Raw genomic sequence first — 23,462 nt, forward strand, 5'->3', positions numbered from 1 at the left:
TTTTCTGGAAAACACACAGTGCGCATGTCCACAGGAAATACGTTTAAGACTGTATCGGGTTTTACAGATAACATTGCAACAGTGTCAAGCATCGTAATTTATCAATATCTAATAACGCCAACCTGATTGTTTCAGTCCTGGAAATAGGTCTTTTTTACGAGAAAGTCATGTTGAATAAGTCTCATACTTTGTCATTAAACAGTTATCTGTCTATAGTCTAATCTTGGCGGATAAATCTTGTCTAAAGGTTGTTTTTTTTTCTGTCACTACTACCAATACAGAAGGTCAATGTATAACGAGGATGATTCAATAAATTCTATATTTAATTGCCTTCAACAGAATATGTTGTACATAACAACAAGGGCTTCCATGTACTTAACGGATGCATGCTCAACATACCTGTAAAATATCGATTTAATCCAGTTACAACTGACCAACTTAACCATTGTCAGGAAAGAAAATAGAAATCTTGGCTTACATTCAAGCGTGGGTTTCCTTGCAGGTATCTCGAAAAGAGATATTTTCTGAATTGTTTCATATACATGGCTGGTTTTTCGTTGAGCTGAAATTTCAAGAAGATCAAAATAGTTTTCATGACAGTAACCATCCAGGCATGCCTGTTGTTGCAGCAATAAAGAAAACAATTGCTGCTGTTAGGGGTATGGTAGAAGAAGATGGTCGATATACTTTTTCCCAAATAAATACCACTACAGGCATTTCAGAAGGACCGTCAGGTAAATGCTATGCCACTAAAAGTGCCATTGGTTCTGTATTTTTCAGTGTGTCTCAATGGTATATCAAGGGGAGATAACTTTGCTGCTTTCAGGTACTGTGCAGTGCTTTGTAAGGTTGACGTGAAAAATGTCAAAAAGATCAATAATAGACTTTACTAAATCACTCTCGTACCTACCCATTTTTTTTGTATGCAAATCTCCAGACATTTCAATCTTGTGCAAATTGATCCGAATATGGTTATGACCGGTAAATTAATGCAAAAAGGACTGACGCTCAACGATAGTTAACGTTTATTACCTAATACACCACGAGCTGCTCTAATATCTTTCATACATACATTTTGCTTGACCTCAAAGGAGATACTTTGACTCACTTTGCTCGAACAAGACGTGTTCAGCTTACAATTCAACTTTTATAACATTTAGATTTCTAAATAACGTTCACGAATATATTTTGCATAACCATGTTTTCTTTATTGCAATATTTTATCGATTCATGTTCTTTTATGAAAAGATCGAATTTGTACGAGAAACTAGGAGGAAGAACATAGTGATTGGGTTATTTAAGACTAGCCATTCATAATTACAGGAGTATCAACGAAGTAGTAACTTACCTAAGACAAAAGAGTTGTTTGGACTCAAAATAACATTTGACCAGTGGTTACAGTACGATCGGGCAAGACTGTGAATCGCATTGTAGACAAAGGAACAACAGATGAATCTATATTATTTACATCTTAATCCACGACTGATTCTGCCTTTGCGACCAGTGTAGGTCATGGTCTGCACTGTTCGTTATCAAAACAGTATCTTTTAGTAAGCACCCTTTTAACAGTTAATGGTACTGTCCAAACTGAAAGATGGACAAGTAGATTATAGAAAGAAATTTAGCAGGGTAAGGGTTAAACATACCGGTATAAGGTAACAGTAGACTCCCCGAGAGCATTGAGCACAACAGACACAGCCAGAGCCACAAATCATAGGTCAACCAGAAATGGAAAACTGCTGTGAAAAGAAGAATGTTTGCTTAAAATATCCGTCGACAAGTACATTTTATTTATATGTGACATATAAAAATGGGACGAGGTAAAGAGGGGTTGTGGGGGTATGAAAGACGGACACATAAAATGGGAGAAGGCATAAAATGGAGATGAATGAGAGAAGCATCATCACCAACAAACAAGACAATTTGTAAAACGATACGGACAAAAAAGAAAGTTCAAAACAGGGGCATAGTCTTTGGAACGGTCAGTTACCTATATAAAGGACACGCGGGGGCAAGTTACCGCGTTTCAGGCATCCAAACCTCACACTTACACTATTTTCAGGTAGTAACATAGGATAGTGTACAAATGAAATGATTCACTGTTGAGATAAGCGCTAAGCTTAGTGACAAAATACCAGACTGTATAAAGTATTAAGACACGACCTTAACCAACATTGCCCACATAATCCTTCAGCACATTTCATATTGTTTTCATACGTTCGGGACCAACGTATACCATAACACTACATTATATATAATTGTTCCTTTCCATTTCACGATAGCGTGCGCGTCTGTAATGATGATATTTAGAATATTACGCAAACCATGTAATTTCCGATTGTTTCCTGTCAAATCACGGGAACTTTATACGCTTCTGCATGTCTACCAGACCAACATGTTCCTACGGTCGATATTGTAATATTACCAAATCTGATTTTCAGCAGAAGTATTTGGGATAAAGCTGTCACTGGCTGCTGAAATCAATAACATAAAGCAATACAAGCTTTGTCCTTGAATGCAACAACATGTTATCGTACATAACATTACAACAACAGGAGCAATGTATACATATGACAGCCTTTCACCAGACTATATATATTTATCAGTTATTATCGTCTGCTGTTTTTTAATTTTCGTATATGATAGCGTTATAACGTTTTTAAAGACGTTGAATCAGGTCAATTTTATCATAAAACTGCTGTTTTATCGTTTACCATGAGAATAAGCACGTTGTTAACACATCAATATACGCGTTTCCTGTCAAAGCGTAAGCGTATAAAGTCTCAGTAACTCATAATTCAAAAGGAAATGACGTCAATGTGATCAAACAACGCTGACAATTCCGTACATTTCATGAACATTTGATGACGTTGATGGACAATATATTCATTTTATTATATTCATGTCAAAGCATGTTTGATTCTTGTTACAACAGAGCAGGATCCCTCGGGGTACACTGGTACCTTCACCCTACCGGGCTCGGGCACCAACCCATATCTCTCAGGAGTCTGAGGCTATAATTATACATAGAAATCGTTGGTATGTTCTTTGTAGAATAAAAACAAGGAACATAATGGTAAACTAACGTATTATTCTGAAGACGACATCGGAGCAAACGTCAAAACCGAAAAAAAAAACTTTCCACCAAATATAGGCTGGTCATTTTAACTTTTGTGGTTGAACTAGTTCCAAAATACACGTTTTGGTGTATAATAAGTAGAGTAAGAAAGTAACCACTTTATTTAAATTGGATAACATATACGGTTTTGGATACATATTTTCAAAACCGATTAACAATATGGTCCACTGTAGTGTGTATGGAAATGAAACACAGAACAAAAGTCCTCAAAAATATCATGACACAATGTTAAAAAGTTGCATCTGCAATTCCGAAATAACGTCTAATACGTATTGTGGCTGTAAGTTGGACCATACAGTGTATTGTCCTGCTACTGGTGTACTATAGCATAAATAGTTGCTTTGAATAGTAGAAAAAAAAGATATTTTAAGATTTCTTGCAAGTACTGGTAGGCTACGTTTAGTGTTTTACCATCTTTGCCAAAAAGCGTTGGTGTGTCAAAATTCAGAACATAGAATTTTTTACCAAACTCATACATACACATTTCTAAAAACAAACTCGTCAGCATTGGACTTAAAAGGGGTTGAACACCAGACATGTGTATCTCAACGTCAGAAACCAGAAAAACAAACATTCACAGTGAATTCGTAAAACAAAAGTTTATTCAGAATGTTACTGCAGATGGGTGGGGTACTTGATAACAACAATATTTGATCTAAATTCATAAACAGTTTTAACAATTATTTATAGACTTTCTTCTGAATATACGTTATCATGTAATGCATGCATTGAATTAAGAACTGATACTTTTTCTATCGTTTAATGGATTTTATTTTAGATAAATCTGCAGTACTTTGTATATTTAAATTTTAAAGGAAAAAGTCCTGAAATATCACCTAAATTTCAGAGTTTGGCTTGGATTTCTTTTTAGGACTTTTTTCCTGTATTGCACAAGTAACTTAAGACTATAAATCATCAATAAAACTTTGTGTTGGAATTAGTTTGAGGATCTGGCATTATTTCTAGTAACCGGCCTTATTCCCTAACAAAATATATCACCTATGCATATTTTGTAAATTATATTTTATGAGGGTGATTTAATAAATTCTGTCATCAGTTTTCGTATAAACAAATTAACAATCAAATCAAGACAATGTTCACGTCATCCCTTCAAAGCATACTCCCTGCATAGAAAAAGGGGCCTTGCTATCCAAGTAACCTCCTCTTCGTGTACTGCTGGGACATTGTAAAATCGCAAAAGCAAGGGCTCTCTCTGTGTCATACCCTTTACCTGCGATCCTTTTCTTTAGCAAGGGAAATAGGAAAAAGGGGCTTAGATCAGGAGAATAAGGTGGGTGCTTAACCTGAATAACGTTTTCTTGTTTAGAAAGGATGTACAATTTGACCTTAGTGGACAGACGCATTGTTATGAATAAGCTGTATGCCTTTTGAACCTTTACTTGGGCGTTTATTTTGATAGAATGATTTGACAGCTGTAAATACTTTATTTTTGTAGAGTTTGTCTGTGGTAGTTTTACCTTCTTTGCAAGGAATTTGTATACTAGAACTGAAAAAAATGGCACGTAAAACATTATTGGCGCTTTCAATCCTTTTTTGCAATGAGCATCCTTGTCTGACTTTTATTTTCCCATTTTATGTTACTTATGCGTTGCTTGGGCTCAAAATAACAAACCCAAGTTTCATCTCCAGTGATCAACTCAGAATTTAGTTGGGACCACAATTTTCATGTTTTCAGCAGATTTTAGCGCAATCTAAACGCTTGGACTTTTTGCCTGATGTCAACAAAAGGGTGACCCGTCTAGTACAAACCTTCTTTCATTTCAAACAGTCAGTCAGAATATGACGGAGAGTGCTATCTGAAATGCCTATAGTATGAGATTGACAAATGTTTAAAATATTTAGAAAGCAATAAAATATACCTTTAGAGAAGTGCATGTCACACATTTTCTTCAAGACAGAACTTGAAAATAATATAAATTTCCTTTTCTTCCTATACGCTGAGTATAAAGCATAGACACGAAAAACCCTCTAACCTTCAGCAAATGTTCATATATTTCTTGTTGATAGTATACATATTTAGAAATCTATCTCTCCTGTCTATTTCTTGATAGCGTGCCTCTATGTAATGATAAAATTTTGGGTGTAATCTCAGTTGTCACACTTATCTCTTGTCAAATTACGAGCATTTTATGATTAAATTGCTCGTGACGTTTCCCGCATAACCTTTTAATACATGTATCTGGTGTATCTAGAAGTCGGTACATTGATTTTTCAGATCTTGTAAAGGGAAAACCTTAGTTCGTCTTGTTTTTAACCTTTAACTAGTACTTTAATTGAAAGAATTTAATAACAATGTTATTTCAGAACTGTCAAAAGCAGTACTTGTAATATAATATAGAATAATTTCATTCTCCATGTAAAATTTATTGGTTTCATAGTTCGATACACATGTGTAACTCTTAGAAACAGTAAAATGTCTTATAGATTTATTTTTTTAGATAACAATATGCTGCTTTGTTGTTTGTATACTTAGCATTGTCTTTGAAGTTACTGATTCAATATGTATATCATTGTTCTCATCACATGCATATTATATACCCTGATGTAGAAATAAACTTGAGCTTATTCTTGACCGACAATAGGTACCCATATGGGCGATTCTTCCAGAAGACTGTTAGTTGGATGATAAAGAGCAAGACTCACGTGATCAGTGTAAAGCACTCATGCATGGGACTATCCGAGTGTTTGTAAAATGATTTATTACTATCACGGATTTCAGATCGAATATTCGTTACAAGGAAATATAGAACACATATCATGTTGTTTTTTTTATTAACATACAAATGTATCTACTCAGTCTTATAAATACTATCAAAAAGCTAAAAGAAACGTTTTGCATTTTCTGTAATCTGAAAGTTAACGAAACAGTTTCAGCATGGTATCATATTCCAAGATTCACCTGCTAAATGTAAAGCATAGCCAGGAATGGCCCTCCAGCTTCCAGTAAATTTGCATGATTCGTGTTGATTGTATAGATAAAAGTATTCAGAAACCATACATTGTCTTTTATTTCTCCTCCTCTCCTTTTCTTCATCGCGTGCGCTTCTGTAATGATAAAATTGTGCGTGTAATCTCAGTTCTCATTTATCTCCTATCAAATTACGAGCACTTTATAATAAAATTGTTCGTAACGCTTTCCGCATAACCTTTTAATACATGTATATGGTGTCGGTACATTGATTTTGCAGATCTTATCAGAGAAAAAAAAGTTAGTCTTAATCACTCAATTTATTATGTTTTTAACCTTTAATTTAGTATTTGTTTGTTTGTTTTTGTTTTTTTTTTTTTTTTTTTTTTTGTTATTGTTTCTTTTTTTAGAATTCTTGAAAGCAGTACTTGTAAAGTATTCAGTATTAATCTCTCTTGAGTTTTAATCAAGACTATACCGATATAATTAACCAATGGTTGAAAGAGCTAAAAAGACCTGCTTTCTTTGGTAAATATTATTATATCAGCCATCTCCGCGGAACAAACATGTAATTTTGTTTTATACTTAGCAGAACATGACGTTCATAAATAATACGTATCAAATTATGCTATCTATTCATTTGTTTTGTTGGGTTAAGAGGCACTCCCACAAGACAGTAAAATCTTCATGGCTGATTAATAGCTGATAAAATTGTTGTTGTTATTTTCAATATATTTTGCAGAAATAATAACTACTTGAAACAAAATATTTGAAAAAGGATAAAACGTAGCAAATCAGAAAAAAATCATATACACAAGTATGAATAATATTCCGATCTGTTCTGAAATCCGTTACAGACATATTTCTACGTAACTGAATTTAAACTGCATCAATGCCGCTGAGTATCATGGTGTTACAATTGTAAAAGATCTAAACTGACCAGTCGATACCAATAATAGCACATATAAGGCAAACATTTATCTCCATTTGATTACGAGAAATGCCAAGACGGATACTAAAAAGATAAAATAAAGGCTCACAATACCTTTTCCCGCTCCTTTCTAGAATATTTGCAACTGTTTTACAAATCTATCTTAATCTCCCAACTAATATAATGTCAATGACTTACACGCTATTTCCGCAACAAGAAGTAAAGTTCCACAAATGATGATAAATACTTAAAGCTTGCATACCACAGAACAAAATCGTCTCAACACCTTTCTTATTGTATTTTACAAAATCAGATATGAGCTAGTCTCACCTCTTTCCTATCAGGAGTCCAGATTACCTAATTCCAAAGTTAAATACTCAATACTTTTCAAATGCTTCTTTCCAAGAACATTCTAAACCTCCTTAGCCATGTACAGTCCAGTCTACTAAAAAGTATTTGCTGAGTGACCAGCTACTGCATCCCTTAATTAAGCTGCCTATCCTGTCTTTACTGTATGTTGCACTGGATCCTTTTCTTCTGTTAACACTGCACCTACTGAGATCTATTAGTTAACTTTTAAATAACTGTTATCAGTTACGATTGTTTCTGAGTACAATGGTGGTACGTAGTTCATGAAACTTTGGCGTAAAAACATTTGTTTGTTTCCGGTATCCCGACCTACCCTAAATTTTTGGCCCGACCCTAAATGTTTTATGGCCATGGAGAATACTTTTTTCAACTTTTAACAAAAAATTGCAAAACTGCCATTTTGTTTTGCTATAAACATGGTCAGTGATGTTAGAAATCAACTTACTGATGCTCTAAAGGCATAACCCCCTTATTTGTATTCATTTTTAGACACAAAAATAATTTCCGAAAAGTCTCACTTAAGAAAAAAAATCCTCCCTCCCAAAAAAAAAATCCGACCTACCTACCCTAACTTTCTTTAGCATGTTACCGGAAACAAAGAATTTTTTAGGCCTTAGCACAGTTGCCTATAACGGTTTCTAAGTTCAATATAACCTCAATGACAGAAAACTGCAATAAAACCTGAAGCAAGGTTTAGCCTTTATTCTCTATTATTCTTCTATAATAAAAACATAAAATTAAACCTGAGTACTATCGACATTTTAAGAATTTTATGTAAATGATAGCTATATGCACTTAAACCAACCTCTTAAACTCGGCTAATGGCCATCCCTCTGTATTTGTGTATTTTATATGGATTGCATGTAAACTTACGGAGATTACATTTCTTCTGGAGTCCCTCTCCATTCCATTGTAGCGTGCGCATCTGTAACAATAATATTTAGAATTATATCATAACTTTTAATATCAGTTTGTCTCTTGACAAATTACACGAACTTCTGCATGTCTGCCAGACCAGCTTGTTACCAAGGTCAATATTTGGTGCATTACAAGATCTGATTTTCAGCAGACGTTTTGGGGAAATAGTGTTGTCATTAACTACTGAATCGATAGCATATGGCAGTGCAAGACTTGTCCTTAGATGTAACATGTCATGATTTTATCGCACATAAATAATTAACATTTCTACAGCAGGAGCGATTCGAGATATGTGTATATTGTAACAGTTCGCCAAGATTGTAACAGGCCAATAACAGATATATTTCAAAACTTCAAGTACATATTGATAAACTAATATCTATGTATTGTTTATTTACAAACATGCTTTTCTAAAGAAAATTGATATAATGTAGTGGCCGCTGCACCTGAAGCTTGTCTTTAAAACACAACACTATGACAGTTCTAACATTTTATTTCTTACGGAGAGCAATGCACAGTTACTTATAAATGTTCAGTCTAATTTCACAGATATTATCAATGTTCAATTAGCCATTTAAAACAGTTCTGTTAACAATTCTAGCAACATAAGTTCTTAATTATAAATGTACTTCAGCCTAGCTTTTAACAATGATAATTGAGTTTTTTTTTTTACGGGAGCGGGACGACCATGTCCCTTGCCCGTCACCTGGGCTGCCCTCCGATCACAGAGTATATTGAGTTTATATAGGATTATACAGGAAACACACAGCAGACACATGATCTAACTTCTCTACCGCTTAAGGATACGTAGAAAAGAATTCACTGATGTATACAAGTTCAACAAGCCTTAAGCTACTGAAGATTTGACAAGTGACTGTTAATTCATGAAATGTAAAGTTTTGAATAATTTTAAATATTAAATCTCTGAAAGAAATATCCAAAATAAGATACAAAACACTTAACCATTACACTACATTGATTTGGGTCTATTCTGCTCCCATGTTTAGGCCATATATGCCTTTCTCGTGTTTCTCAGCGATGCATGCATCTCTTCAAATCCCATTCCTATCAATTTGTAATAGCATCGCTACGGTTAAGTAAGTTAGAAATAACCTCGGATAATCTCTCCATTTCTCCAGTGCATTACTTAATGTGACAAATGATTTATGTATATATAAAAGCAATGTATTTATTTTATTTATTTTGTTGGGTTTAACGTCGCACAGACACAATTATAGGTCATACGGCGACTTTCCAGCTTTGATGGTGGAGGATACCTCCAGGTGCCCCTCCGTGCATTATTTCATCACGGGCACCTGGGTAGAACCATCGACCTTCTGCATGTCAGCTGGGTGGCTTCCTCACACAAAGAATTCAACGCCCCGAGTGAGGCTCGAACCCACGCCGATGAGGGGCAAGTGATTGAAGTCAGCGACCTTAACCATTCGGCCACGGAAGCCCCTGAAACCAAAGTAAGATAAATAAAACCAAAGTACGGTAAATAAAAAGTGATAGTATTTACAGTTAAGGAATAACTTAAGGCCCATTATTGTGTACATATAGTTAAAAAGAACTATTTAAAAAAATACCATTAAAGAGAATAAGTGTTATCATTTCATGATTCCTTATATAATTTGCAGGTCCATTAGCTGTGCTTTTGAACCGTTCGATAGTTTAACACTAAATTTTGCTGGCTTGTTTCACTTATTGAATGGCTTGTCGGTCAATAAGTGTATATTCTTAAACTCTGTGGAATACAGTCAAAATCCTTGTTCTGTCCTCAAAAAGTTCACATACAGATAATAGTAATACTAGTTTAAGATCAATGGTAACGACGTTTATTACAGTTTACAAAACGGGGACCTCCACGGCCGAGAGGTTAAAGTTGTTGACTTCAAATCACTTACCCCTCACTGATGTGGGATCGGGCCTCGCTCGGGGCATTGAATTCTTCGTGCCCAGCTGGCTTACAGAAGGTCGGTGGTTCTACAAAGGTGCCAGCCGTAATGAAAACATGCACGGAGGGGCACCTGGGGATCTCCCTCCACCATCGAAAGCTAGAAAGCCGCCATATGACGTAAAGGTATGTCGGTGTAACGTTAAACACAATAAAAAAAACTTACAAAGCAGTAACTTCGAAACTTGCAGGTAAGTTTCCTATGCATTTTATTTCAGATATGGATTTAGTTTTCACTCTGAGAAGGGAGACTGCGACAATAAATAAACTTATATACGAACAAACGTTTGTGTACGGTGCGCCTAATGTGCCAAGTTCCAATGCGTATTCATTGGCAACTTACCGCGCTTTCGTTTAGACACGTTCTTTGCAGAACAATTTCGGATGTCATGTAAAAAAACACTTATTGTATGCATTGCCGGTCAGTAGTCAAATGTATTGACCTCGGTCCCTATCCGTGCAATAGTTTATTTTTTTACTTATAATTGGCGAGTTATTCATTAGGTGTATAATAATAAACACTTAATGACTTGCCCTGTCCACGCATATGGGAAATTTGATCCGTTGCATATATATTATGAAATATTCATAGCACATTTGATATTGAGTTACCGGTAAATTTTCTGTGCTTAACAAACTGAAACTACCTCCCATGAAGTTCATATTTGGATTTAATTTATTCCCATATACAATGATTTGGTTGCCATGGTCGAAAAATAAATAAATAAAATGATAAGTTTTTGCGCGTTGGCGTTATATTTATCTGCAACCCTAGATTTCGAGTTGCAGTCTGTCCAGTATGATTTTAGTGGCACTCCAATATCAAAATAGCTTGATGTGTTTCATATTGTACGTCGCTTTATAGCGTTTCAAAAAAATGAGAAACTCCTACCGTTATAATGAAACTCAATATCGTATGCTTTTAATGAATATACTTTAATAAAAAATTATTTGCTGTTTTTTAATATTGTAAGGAAATTTGGAAAAAATATTGTTCTGGAGCTTGTTATGAACTTCAACGCGTAATAACATTTCATTATTGAAATGCGCGATATTGATGAATTCAAGCACAAGCTACACATGCATATGTGATATGCTTCAAATGTCACGAAAGAAACAACTATAAAGGATGAATAGTAAACTTAAAAAGTCTGTTGATATCAAGTAATCTGTAATAAACTTTATTTTTTCTATACACTGACAGTTATTTTCCCAGAAAACCCTTTCATCTCTAAGCTCTTCTCAACATTAGAGTCAGCGATAAGAGATATTGTTGCTGTTTTTTTTTTTGTTTTTTTTGTTGTTGTTGTTCTTTTTTTTTCCAGAAAGTGCTATTTAAGAGGAGTTTATGGCAGAGATGTTTATTTTAAATGACTCTAACGACTGATCAAGATCATTAATTAGTTCCAGAAGTATCATACTTATTGATTCGAAATTTCGAGATACTTTCGAGTTACTAAGTCTAAATTTCTAATTACTTACACTACAAATCGACATAGTATCTTGCCTTTTTTACCCGCAAAATTTGAACGTCTGTCAGTTTACCAAAGGCCAAAAATGTTAATGGGCTACGTCTATTGACTCTTAAACAGTAATATGTAAAGTGGAAGCTTCTACCTACTAGATGATATATCTCGAAATTTCGAGTTAAGGAATAGCATACACCTGGTACTGATGTTCTGCTGTATTTAACGGACTCAAAATATTTTTGAATACAATTTGAAAGAAGTATATGAGCATGTGGCATTTTTAAAGTTCTTGGTTAGATCTGTAGAAGTGAAAGAGAAGCCAGGTTATATATGCCTACAAGTGAAGGGTATATAATTCTTCCTAAAATGCTAGATTAGCTTACTACAGACTTTAACAAATAGCATTTTCAAATTTTTTCACCTCCAAGGTTGCTATGTCCGATGAGATTACCAACTTAAAATCGTCATAATTTTGGGACGAAACGGTTAAAATAGGACGAGTTGATTAGAGGACGAGTTGATTGTAAATCCCCGGAAGTACATGTGTATTTTGACACATGTAAGGTTTTTTGTTAGTTTCTATGTAACAGCATTATTGAAATGTGTTGAACTTCATTTGATTGATAGGTAAATAAGTTTTTCTGTCTATCCTACCACGGACACACTGGTATATCCTTTCTGTCGTATAGATTTTAGCTTCTATTAAGAATACATGTTTCGGATATGTCCAAATTTCGGAAGGGGATTCTTACATTTTTATAAAAGCACAGGATTTGTGGGATAGGATATCTGGCATTATCCTGTTATTTGGTCCACGGACCAGAAATTTTCGGGTTTTATTTTCTTGTAATAATGTAACTTTCTTGAAATTATTTATCGGTGTTTCTCACCGGTTATGGCGGTATATGTTATTGGGGTCAAAAAGTAGTCCATCCTAAAAAGTAGTTCCTACAGTGTTGCAAGAAAAAGTCCCTAGTCTTTTTCATTCTTCAGGTGACTATAGTCTGTATCAAAAGACTAATGCTATTTATTCCGTACAGTGTTGAAAAAAATAGTCCCTAACCTCAGGTGACTATAGTCTGTATCAATAGACTAATGCTAACCTGTCAGTTAGCAGTCCAAAATTACTTCCACAGCAAATGAACAACGAAATATAAAGACTTATGCAATTTATTCAGTAAAGTAAACCGAATATAAAAACTACTTACATGTGAGTTAGCAGTCCAGTCCAAAATTATTTCCACAGCAGGTGAACAACGAAATTATATTCGGTTTACTTTACGGAATAAATAGCATTAGTCTTTTGATATAGACTATAGTCACCCAACGATATATACTCCTGGTATTTGGTCTGCATCAGAAAACTTCTATACATTAACAAATTATGGATTCTTCTGTGATCGCGTGCTTCCACAGCTAACGGTCAATTGAAACTTGCAATCAAAATCCAGGCATATTAACATCTCTGTGAACTCTGTTAATGGGTTCATTCGAAGTACATGATTATCTTTTGATCTGAACGGAAAATTATGGGTAAACATTGTCTTCAGTATGCCTGACCGGTGCTATACTTCAGATATTTGGTCCGCTGTAAAAGTCTAGTTTCATAACAAAATGTTTCGATGAAAACATATCTTCTTTCTAAAAATTCCACCCTAAGCCAGAAACGCCCAATTTTGCGAACCAAATAAGTTCGTCGTCACTATATATACTCCTGGTATTTGGTCCGCATTAAAAAACTTATATATTAACAAATTATTTTAAGAATGTCACCCCCAAAAGACTACCAAGCCCCATTTTCTGGAAAAAAATGCTCCCCCAAAGAAACCCCTTTTCCCGGGGATACTTCCCCTTATAAGGCATTAGAATGAATCTATTGGAAAGCAATTTCGTCTCTGTATATATTCTCCTGGTATTTGGTCCGCGGACCATATAAGTTCTTCGTCGCTATATATACTCCTGGTATTTGGTCCGCTTTAGAAAACTTCTATATTAACGAATTATTTTAAGAATGTCACCCCCAAATGACTACCAAACCCCATTTTCTGAAAAAATGCTCCCCCAAAGAAAACTCTTTTCCCGGGGATACTTCCCCATATAAGGCATTAGAATGAATCTATTGCAAAACAATTTCGTCTCTCTATATATACTCCTGGTATTTGGTCCGCGGACCAAATAAATTCTTCGTCGCTATATATACTCCTGGTATTTGGTCCGCATCTGAAAACTTGTATGTTAAAGAATTATTTTAAAAATATCACCCCAAAAAGACTACCAAGCCCCATTTTCTGAAAATATGCTCCCCCAAAGAAAACCCTTTTCTCGGGGATACTTCCCCTTATAAGGCATTAGAATGAATCTATTGCAAAACAATTTCGTCTCTCTATATATACTCCTGGTATTTGGTCCGCGGACCAAGTAAATTCTTCATCGCTATATATACTCCTGGTATTTGGTCCGCATTTGAAAACTTCTATGTTAAAGAATTATTTTAAAAATGTCACCCCAAAAAGACTACCAAGCCCCATTTTCTGAAAATATGCTCCCCCAAAGAAAACCCTTTTTCTCGGGGATACTTCCCCTTATAAGGCATTAGAATGAATCTATTGCAAAACAATTTCGTCTCTATATATACTCCTGGTATTTGGTCCGCGGACCAAGTAAATTCTTCGTCGCTATATATACTCCTGGTATTTGGTCCGCATCTGAAAACTTCTATATTAACGAATTATTTTAAGAATGTCGCCCCCAAAAGACTACCAAGCCCCATTTTCTGAAAATATGCCCCCCAAAGAAACCCCTTTTCCCGGGGATACTTCCCCTTATAAGGCATTAGAATGAATCTATTGGAAAGCAATTTCGTCTTTCTATATATACTCCTGGTATTTGGTCCGCGGACCAAATAAGTTCTTTGTCGCTATATATACTCCTGGTATTTGGTCCGCTTTAGAAAACTTCTATATTAACGAATTATTTTAAGAATGTCATCCCCAAAAGACTACCAAGCCCCATTTTCTGAAAAAATGCTCCCCCAAAGAAAACCCTTTTCTCGGGGATACTTCCCCTTATAAGGCATTAGAATGAATCTATTGCAAAACAATTTCGTCTCTCTATATATACTCCTGGTATTTGGTCCGTGGACCAAATAAATTCTTCGTCGCTATATATACTCCTGGTATTTGGTCCGCATCTGAAAACTTCTGTGTTAACGAATTATTTTAAAAATGTCACCCCAAAAAGACTACCAAGCCCCATTTTCTGAAAATATGCTCCCCTAAAGAAAACCCTTTTCCTGGGGATACTTCCCCTTATAAGGCATTAGAATGAATCTATTGCAAAACAATTTCGTCTCTCTATATATACTCCTGGTATTTGGTCCGCGGACCAAATAAATTCTTCGTCGCTATATATAATCCTGGTATTTGGTCCGCATCTGAAAACTTCTATATTAACGAATTATTTTAAGAATGTCGCCCCCAAAAGACTATCAAGCCCCATTTTCTGAAAATATGCCCCCCAAAGAAACCCCTTTTCCCGGGGATACTTCCCCTTATAAGGCATTAGAATGAATCTATTGGAAAACAATTTCGTCTCTCTATATATACTCCTGGTATTTGGTCCGCACATGTATAATTTATTATATGTATTCCTACGCGACCTTACATGACCTCAACAGTGAATGGCGGATGGATACACTATGAATATTTTTTAGAATGGCAGATGGATACACTGATTTTTTTTTACAGAACCGAAGCTAAACATATCATTTAAATGTTGTGGAATTTATTTGGTCCTCGGACCAAATAACAGGATAATGCCGGATATCTATATTAATAAGACAAAATGTGGAAAAAAAACTGATAAAATGGTGTGGATGTCATTCTTCAAGTTAACAATATCAACAAAAATACACAGACACTTGGGGGGTCAGCACCCCTCCCCCTCCCATGCCGCCCTTGACAACCTTCAGTCAATACATTTTTGTTTTTTTAAAACAAACTAAGCACATGTCTTGATCATCCAACGACTTCTGTTACCATTTCAGCATGTTTGAAAAATTCCCATACTCTATCAATGCTCAAAAAAACTAAAGACAACTTACTTAGCAATGTAAACACGATTTTCTTGTTCAAGGAATAGGAGAATAGATCCCAGTTTGATGTTACGCAGTCAAATTTACTACGCAGGGCCGGGACACAGACGATATCATTAGCGGTTAAAATAAAAATACTTGCTTAGAAAGTCAACAGACGCGATGGACGAGATAGTACAGACACTGGATTTGAGAGAACTTTTTTTGGGCAGGCCACGGGTTCGCTCCGCGCTTCGGGCATTCCTTTTTTTTTCTTTTTCTAATATAATATTTTCATTTTCTTTTTAAACAATATATTCTCAAGATATAAAAATACCTAAAAAAGGAAAAAAAAAAGATCGCCCATAGCACGGAGCGAACCCGCGGCCCTGCCCAAAAGTAAGCTCACAGAACCAGCGTCTGTACTCTCTCGGCCACCGCGGCAGTTGACGTCATGGGCGAGTATTTTTATTTTAACCATTAACGATATTGTCTGTGTCCCGGCTCTGTGTAGTAAATTTGACAACAAGCTGGGATCTATTCTCCTATTCCTTGGACAAGCTAGTTCATGTTGAAAACGCTCAGAGTAAGTTGTCTTTAGTTTTTCTGAGCATTCATAGCATATGGGAGATTTTTTAAACATATTGAAATGGTAACAGAAGTTGTTGTATGATCGAGACATGTACTCAGTTTGATTTAAAAAGCGAAAATATATTGGTTGAAGGTTGGCAGGGGTGGATTGGGAGGGAGGACTGGTTCTGACCCCCAAGTGTCTGTGCAAAAATATTATTTATTTAATACTAAAACAATTTTAAAAAATCTGATTGAGGTGATATCTTATTCATTATCAGATGTTTGCATCTAGTATCATTTGATCAAGTAATGACAGACTTTTAATACGCCCATTTGAAAAAACGGGACGTATTATGGGAACGCCCCTGGCAGGCGGGCGGCGTCCACAGACTTTGTCCGGAGCATATCTTCTTCATGCATGCCCTTATGGAAATATCATAGTTTGCCGCAAACACTTGCTGCAATCATGCCGCGAATATCCGGTGAACATACCGCGAACACTTGATACAATTAGTATAACTGTTCGCGGCATGTTCGTTTGGTGTTCACTTTTCACATGCAAATTAGTTTTGCCGCGAACTTCCCGCGAACAAGTAGCTGTGAACTTCCCGCGAACAAGTTGCAGCGATCATCCAGCGAACTAGTTGCTGTGAACATCCGCTAACTAGCTGCTGCAAACATCCCGCAAATTATTGCTGTGAACATCCCGCGAACTAGTTGCTGCGAACATGCCGCGAACTAGCTGAAAACCATCTCTACAGAAATTGTGTACAAAAAGGCATGTACAGAAAAAGTGCAGAAAACAAATAAATTAGTAGGAACCAAGGATATAAATTTATTGAATAAACTTGAACACTGAGGTTGTAACAATTTAAATTGTCAGTGTCTCAACTTTTTCATATCATATTTGGAGCATTGTAAACAAAGTTTTAATGATAAAATATGTTTGAATTTTAACTGCTACTTGTCATTTCAATAACAGTGTCTTAGGGCATGTATTCATTTCATCCCAATGTTTTTCTTCACACTGCTCAGTTATATGTATCACTACAAATCAGTCTTAGTTTTACATGTTAATTATCAGACTTATGAAGCTTAGAAATTGTAAAAATAAGCTAGTTTTATATTTCTTTTTAGATAATCTGATACAGCTCTGCAAAAGGCTAAGCATATCTATTTCATTTTCAAAATTCCTGAGATATATGAGCAGGGATATAAATTAACAGTCGCCCAGTGCGACCAGATTTGAAGCTGGTCGAGTCAATTTGCCAAGATAGTCGCCCAGCCGGCGAACGGCTTTGGATTCTCCTAATGTCAATATTCTGGGTTTTTCCAAGACTGTCTTATCATAATATGCACGACGTCACTTAAATCGACCAGTTAAAATTACCGATATATACTACGACCAATGGGCATATGCGGATCATTTACTCTGTCTCCTTTAACAATGGCTGCGCCCATAGAAATACAACACTAGAAAGTAGAGGTTTATTGAAAGCTGTTTAAGAGCTTAGAACGGCAGGTCGCAGCGACAAAAGGAAATATTATCAGGATTATGAAAAGACCTAAAGGCCAATGAGGACTTTTAATGAAAAATGGGCTGTTAACAGACCATGGCTGCTTCGAACATCGACTGCAACATGGTTTCTACTTTTTGTACATGTAATAATTTCGTGACAGGTTGCGAGTCTTGTAACTCGACAATGGAACAAAATACTAGAATTCAGATGTCCATAAGCATGCAGCCTCTATCAAAATGCCCATAAACAACCCAAATCCTCTAGTGCTGCAAAAATCATTCAAACTTTAAGTTACTTTAAAGTAAGTGCGTCCGTATTTGAGAGGCTGTGACCTATATTTAGAACATGTTATGCACTGGTTGATTATAACTTTCCTCTTTCAATGTTTGATGAGTGTTTTGTATTTATATTTAAGATTTTAATGTATTTTGGCAGGAAGCAAATTACAATACTTTATATATTATTAAGCAGTATGTAGATCTAAACCACTGTTAGTATATTTTAATTTTTTTCCGCTAATAATAGCTGGGCCCCTAACTTTTAGGGTGGGCCCCTAGAATTTGCCTGTAAGGAGCCCAGATGGCTAATAGGGTCTGAGTGTTAATTTATATCCCTGATGAGTATAGATTTTAAACATAAATTTTTTGACTTACCACAAAAAAGTATATATTCCTATCAGCCTCTTGCTGTGGAAGCATTGTGGTTTGTCCAGGTTACCAGCAAAACTAAAGCAGACACGGACATATGTTATATCACCGGAGGTACGCATTGATATAAGGACTTGCACCAGCTAGGTGTCATTTTACAAAAATATATCTTTAAAAACTTTACATTTAAAAACACCGTTTTGCTTACAAATTCTGCTTGGCGTGATACCCCAGTTGAAACGTCACAAGTCACGTGATTGTGCACCGTGGGAAACACATGAGAATTTGCTGTTTTTACTACTTTTTACGATGAAAATCGAAAAGCGTTGTCACGCTTTTACTCCATGTAAACTGTCTCGATTATAAATATCTATATTTTGAAGTCATTATTCACTACTTCAGCTATAGCGCTATTGGTTACTGCCGTGGCAGTCCGGGGTTCGATTCCTGGCGTGGTCATCTTTTTTTCTTGATTTCGAACTTTTAAAATATTTTAGAAACAAAAATTCATATTCTAATGTTCATAATAAGACCAAACTTCAATTTGAAAGAAAGATTATTTTTTAGCCAAATCTGGAGGCATGCTGCTTTAAAAGTGAGGCTTTTTATTTCGAGAAGATTTTGACCTAGAGACATGAAACCATATACGAATATCATTCTTCATGTGAGTTTGTGCAACTGGGGCTTTCATTGTGATGTCACTCAGCAAGACCAAAGTTACTGCCCCAGATAAAGTAAAACATAATATGTATTTAAGGTTCGAAAAGCTTATATCTCAATAATTATTTGACTTGGATGTGTATCAGCTTGTGAATTTGTAATTAAGGTAGTGGACACTTATTCTAGTTACAGGATTTTGTAAATATTTGTCTAATAAATTAGTTTTCTTTGCATGCAATGTAATTCTTTTTCAGCATGCCAGTATGTCTAGCAAGCAGTTTTAGTAGACATGTCATTACTGTCATTGAGAAAGGGGATTAAACTGAAAAAGACAAAAACTGCATGTTGTTATATTTTCCAGACCTCTCAAGAAATTATGCCGGAAACAAGACAGAGAAAGATAAAAGAGAAAAAGGCTCAGGCTGAAGAAATTCGGAGTAATGGAACTGATGGTGATAAAGAAACATCCAAGAAAATTCATAAGGTAGTTATACACTTAAGAACAAGTTTTTACCGGAACTGCAGTATAAGACATCATAAGCTGACTTGATAAACCCAAAAACCCGAAGTTTCAGTATTTTTGACATTTATTAATTATAATCCAACACCAATGCTCCCTCCAAGTGAATTCCTTATCGCTTCCCACCCACTCCCATAATAACACACACAAAAAATGTCATTAATGAAAGCCAGTACCATGATGGTAGTGTTATGACTGTGAGATCAGGATTTATAGTTTACAAGCTACAAAGCTCTTGTGCAATAAACTATTTATTTATTTATTTATTTGGGTTTTACGCCGCACCAACACATTATAGGTTATATGGCACCATACAGGACTACAAATTTTGGCTCCACATCTCATTTACATCGAAATAAAAACATGAGGTATGTGCAATAAACTAAGTATCCAATAAACTAGGTATCCAGTAACAGATACTTACGTGTGCTTATTTTACTTCCTAGTACAACCCTTTAAATACTGAGCGACAACCAAGGGAGTTACCAGTATTTTTTTTCTCATCTTTGGTTTGACATGGCCAGGGATCAAACCCAGGACCTCCCAAACTCAAAGCAGGCACTCTAGCTGTTGAGGTGGTACTGAAAATAAAACACTGATTAACAAATATAACATAAGTATATACTTTATTCATTTTTAGCTCACCTTAGCACAAAGTGCGCATGGTGAGGTATTGTGATAACGCTGTGTCCGTTGTGCGTCGGTCTGTCATCAACATTTGTATTAAAACGACATCTCCTTCAAAACCAATGAATGGATTTAGATGAAACTTGGCCATAATGTTCCTTGTGTGGTCCTCTACCAAATGAGGAACATTAGCTTGTTACTTCCCTTGAAAAGTTGTATGATAAAGTGCAAGGATAATCATATATTACACTGGTCCCTTTCAGTTGGATTCCTCTGACTTTGTTATAACCTTTATCCAAGATGTTGTGGTTGGTCAAAATAAATATGCTTTTTATGTGTAGGTTTCTAAATAAAAATGATTAATCAAACCTAAATTTAGCAGAGGGCAACTAAAAGAAAACCTGACCTTAATCATTTTTCAATCCAATGAAATTTAGTATAGATATTGCTTTTGAAAATTACAAAGAAGTCAACGATAAAAACAGAGGAAGGACCAGTCTACTTCTTGGACATAATCAGGGGAAGTAACTGACTAATGTTCCCCATTTGTTCAAATGGTTCCGCTTGGTTGCACATAGGGGCTGCCAGAGCTAAAAATAGAAAAAACTTCAAACAACATCTCCTAAACCGATGATCCAATTTTGAAATCATTGTCCTTATGTCCCCCTCTACCAAGATTGTTCAAATTACATGGCTGCCAGAGGTCGTGGTCACTTTTCCCTATATGTATATAGTTGAAACTTTAAAAATCTTCTTGTGTGAAACTGATAGCCGGATTTTAGAATAATTTTACACAAATGGCCCTTGTGTGACCCTCTACCAAGATTGTTCAAATTATTTTGATTCATCAAAAAACATGGCTGCCAGGGGGCGTGTTCACTTTTCCCTATATGTATTTAGTGGAAACTTTAAAAATCTTCCTGTTTAAAACTGCAAGCCCAATTTTAAAATAATTTTATACAAATGGTTCTTGTGTGAGCCTCTGCCAAGATTGTTCAAATTATTTTGATTTGTCAAAAAACATGGCTGCCAGGGGGCGTGGTCACCTTTCTTCTCTGAATCAATAATAGCTAGAGCCTCGATATTTGGCATGTGATATCAGATTTGTAATGTCTACCATACTTGTTCAAATTATTGCCCTAGGTTCAAAAGTGTTTGTGACATGTATATAATATAGGCTAACATAGAAAAAACCTAACTCTGTACTTATACAAACACACTTGTAGCCTTGTACACAGGTGAGCGCTTTAAGGTCAATGACCCTCTTGTTCATTTCAGTCTCGTATTACCAGACTAAAGGATCATCAGTCAAAGGCCGGAACTCGATACATCTTGACTGCATGTAAATTTCTTGTTGCTGTCATGGTTATCCCCCCTTTCCTCAACTATGCTGCTCTTCAGAGGGAGGCCAGTCTTCTCCAGCCAGAAGGTACAGTAACATTTTGAACCCTTTAAAAGGGTCTAAATTAATGTTAATTTTTTATGCCCCCAAAGGGAGGCATATAGTTTTTGAACCGTCTGTCGGTCTGTCTGTCTGTCTGTCTGTCAGTCTGTCCGCAATTTTTGTGTCCGGTCCATATCTTTGTCAACGATGGATGGATTTTCAAATAACTTGGCATGAATGCGTACCACAGTAAGACGACATGTCGCGCGCAAAACCCAGGCCCGTAGCTCAAAGGTCAAGGTCACACTTAGACATTAAAGGATAGTGCATTGATGGGCGTGTCCGGTCCATATCTTTGTCATCGATGGATGGATTTTCAAATAACTTGGCATGAATGTGTACCACAGTAAGACGACATGTCGCACACAAGACCCAGGTCCGTAGCTCAAAGGTCAAGGTCACACTTAGACGTTAAAGGATAGTGCATTGATGGGCGTGTCCGGTCCATATCTTTGTCATCGATGGATGGATTTTCAAATAACTTGGCATGAATGTGTACCACATTAAGACGACGTGTTGCGCGCAAGACCCAGGTCCGTAGCTCAAAGGTCAAGGTCACACTTAGACGTTAAAGGATAGTGCATTGATGGGCATGTCCGGTCCATATCTTTGTCATCGATGGATGGATTTTCAAATAACTTGGCATGAATGTGTACCACAATAAGACGACGTGTCGCACGCAAGACCCAGATCCGTAGCTCAAAGGTCAAGGTCACACTTAGACATTAAAGGTCATTTTTCATGATAGTGCATTGATGGGCGTGTCTGGTCTATATCATTGTCATTCATGTATGGATTTTAAAATAACTGCGCATGAATATGTGACACAGTAAGATGACGTGTCGCGCGCAAGACCCAGCTCCGTAGGTCAAAGGTCCTAAACTCTAACATCGGCCATAACTGTTCATTCAAAGTGCCATCGGGGGCATGTGTCATCCTATAGAGACAGCTCTTGTTTTCTTTATTTAGCAAATAGGATCATAAGAGAGTACTTGTAAGGGGCCTCCATGGTCAAGTGGTTACAGGCGTACGCTAGAATTCCCTGTATATGAAATGGGCAAAATTTTTCCTAATAATAGAATTTCTTCAAACTTTGGAAATTGAAAGCCAATCATTTAAGAAATAAAAATATGCAATAAACATCATATGTCACCGGTATTGAAAAAGAGTTATCTGCCCTTGAAAACATCATTGTGAAGTTGCACACCTGGGATTTTGTTTTGGGATTTCTGTTGGTCAGACCAGAGGTGTGGCCCTTAATGTAGTCAAAAATATGCAATAAATGCATGCAAGTTTGTATTGCGTGCATCTCAAAGAGTATTTGACTTTAAGTTATAAAACGTCAGAGAATTACTATATAGCACCCGGTGTTCTGTTAGGGATCTCACTCAGCCAGACCAGAGTTATGGTCCTTGACTAAGTGGAAAATACACATAAAGTGCTTAAAAGTTTATGTTGCATATAGCTTAAAAAATATTTCACCTAGAGTCATAAAACCATGTACATGTACATCGAGTTTTAACTTTTGGTTTATTGTGTTTCTTGATGTCTCTTAGTATCATCACCCCTGTCCACATTACCTCAAACTCCTCACTACCCCAGTATTACATAGAGGATATTACATGAGTGTCTTTTCATATTGAATTTATTAAACTCATTGAATAAAATAATAAAATGCTAGGCTCTG

At 35.9% G+C, this 23,462-nt stretch overlaps 1 protein-coding gene across 1 annotated transcript in view; it reads left to right on the top strand.

Moving 5' to 3' along the window:
• The first annotated feature begins 18,618 nt into the window (after positions 1-18,618).
• Positions 18,619-23,462, top strand: part of LOC123540300 (uncharacterized) — a 38,165-nt gene continuing 33,321 nt past the window's right edge. Inside the window, exons 1-3 of the mRNA XM_053526729.1 lie at positions 18,619-18,638; positions 19,546-19,668; positions 21,610-21,760. Of these exons, the coding sequence (XP_053382704.1) occupies positions 19,561-19,668; positions 21,610-21,760 (259 nt within the window). The 5' untranslated portion in view covers positions 18,619-18,638; positions 19,546-19,560. The remainder of the gene's footprint in view (positions 18,639-19,545; positions 19,669-21,609; positions 21,761-23,462) is intronic.

This window comes from Mercenaria mercenaria, chromosome 16 (assembly GCF_021730395.1).
Source record: "Mercenaria mercenaria strain notata chromosome 16, MADL_Memer_1, whole genome shotgun sequence".
NCBI lineage: Eukaryota > Metazoa > Mollusca > Bivalvia > Venerida > Veneridae > Mercenaria > Mercenaria mercenaria.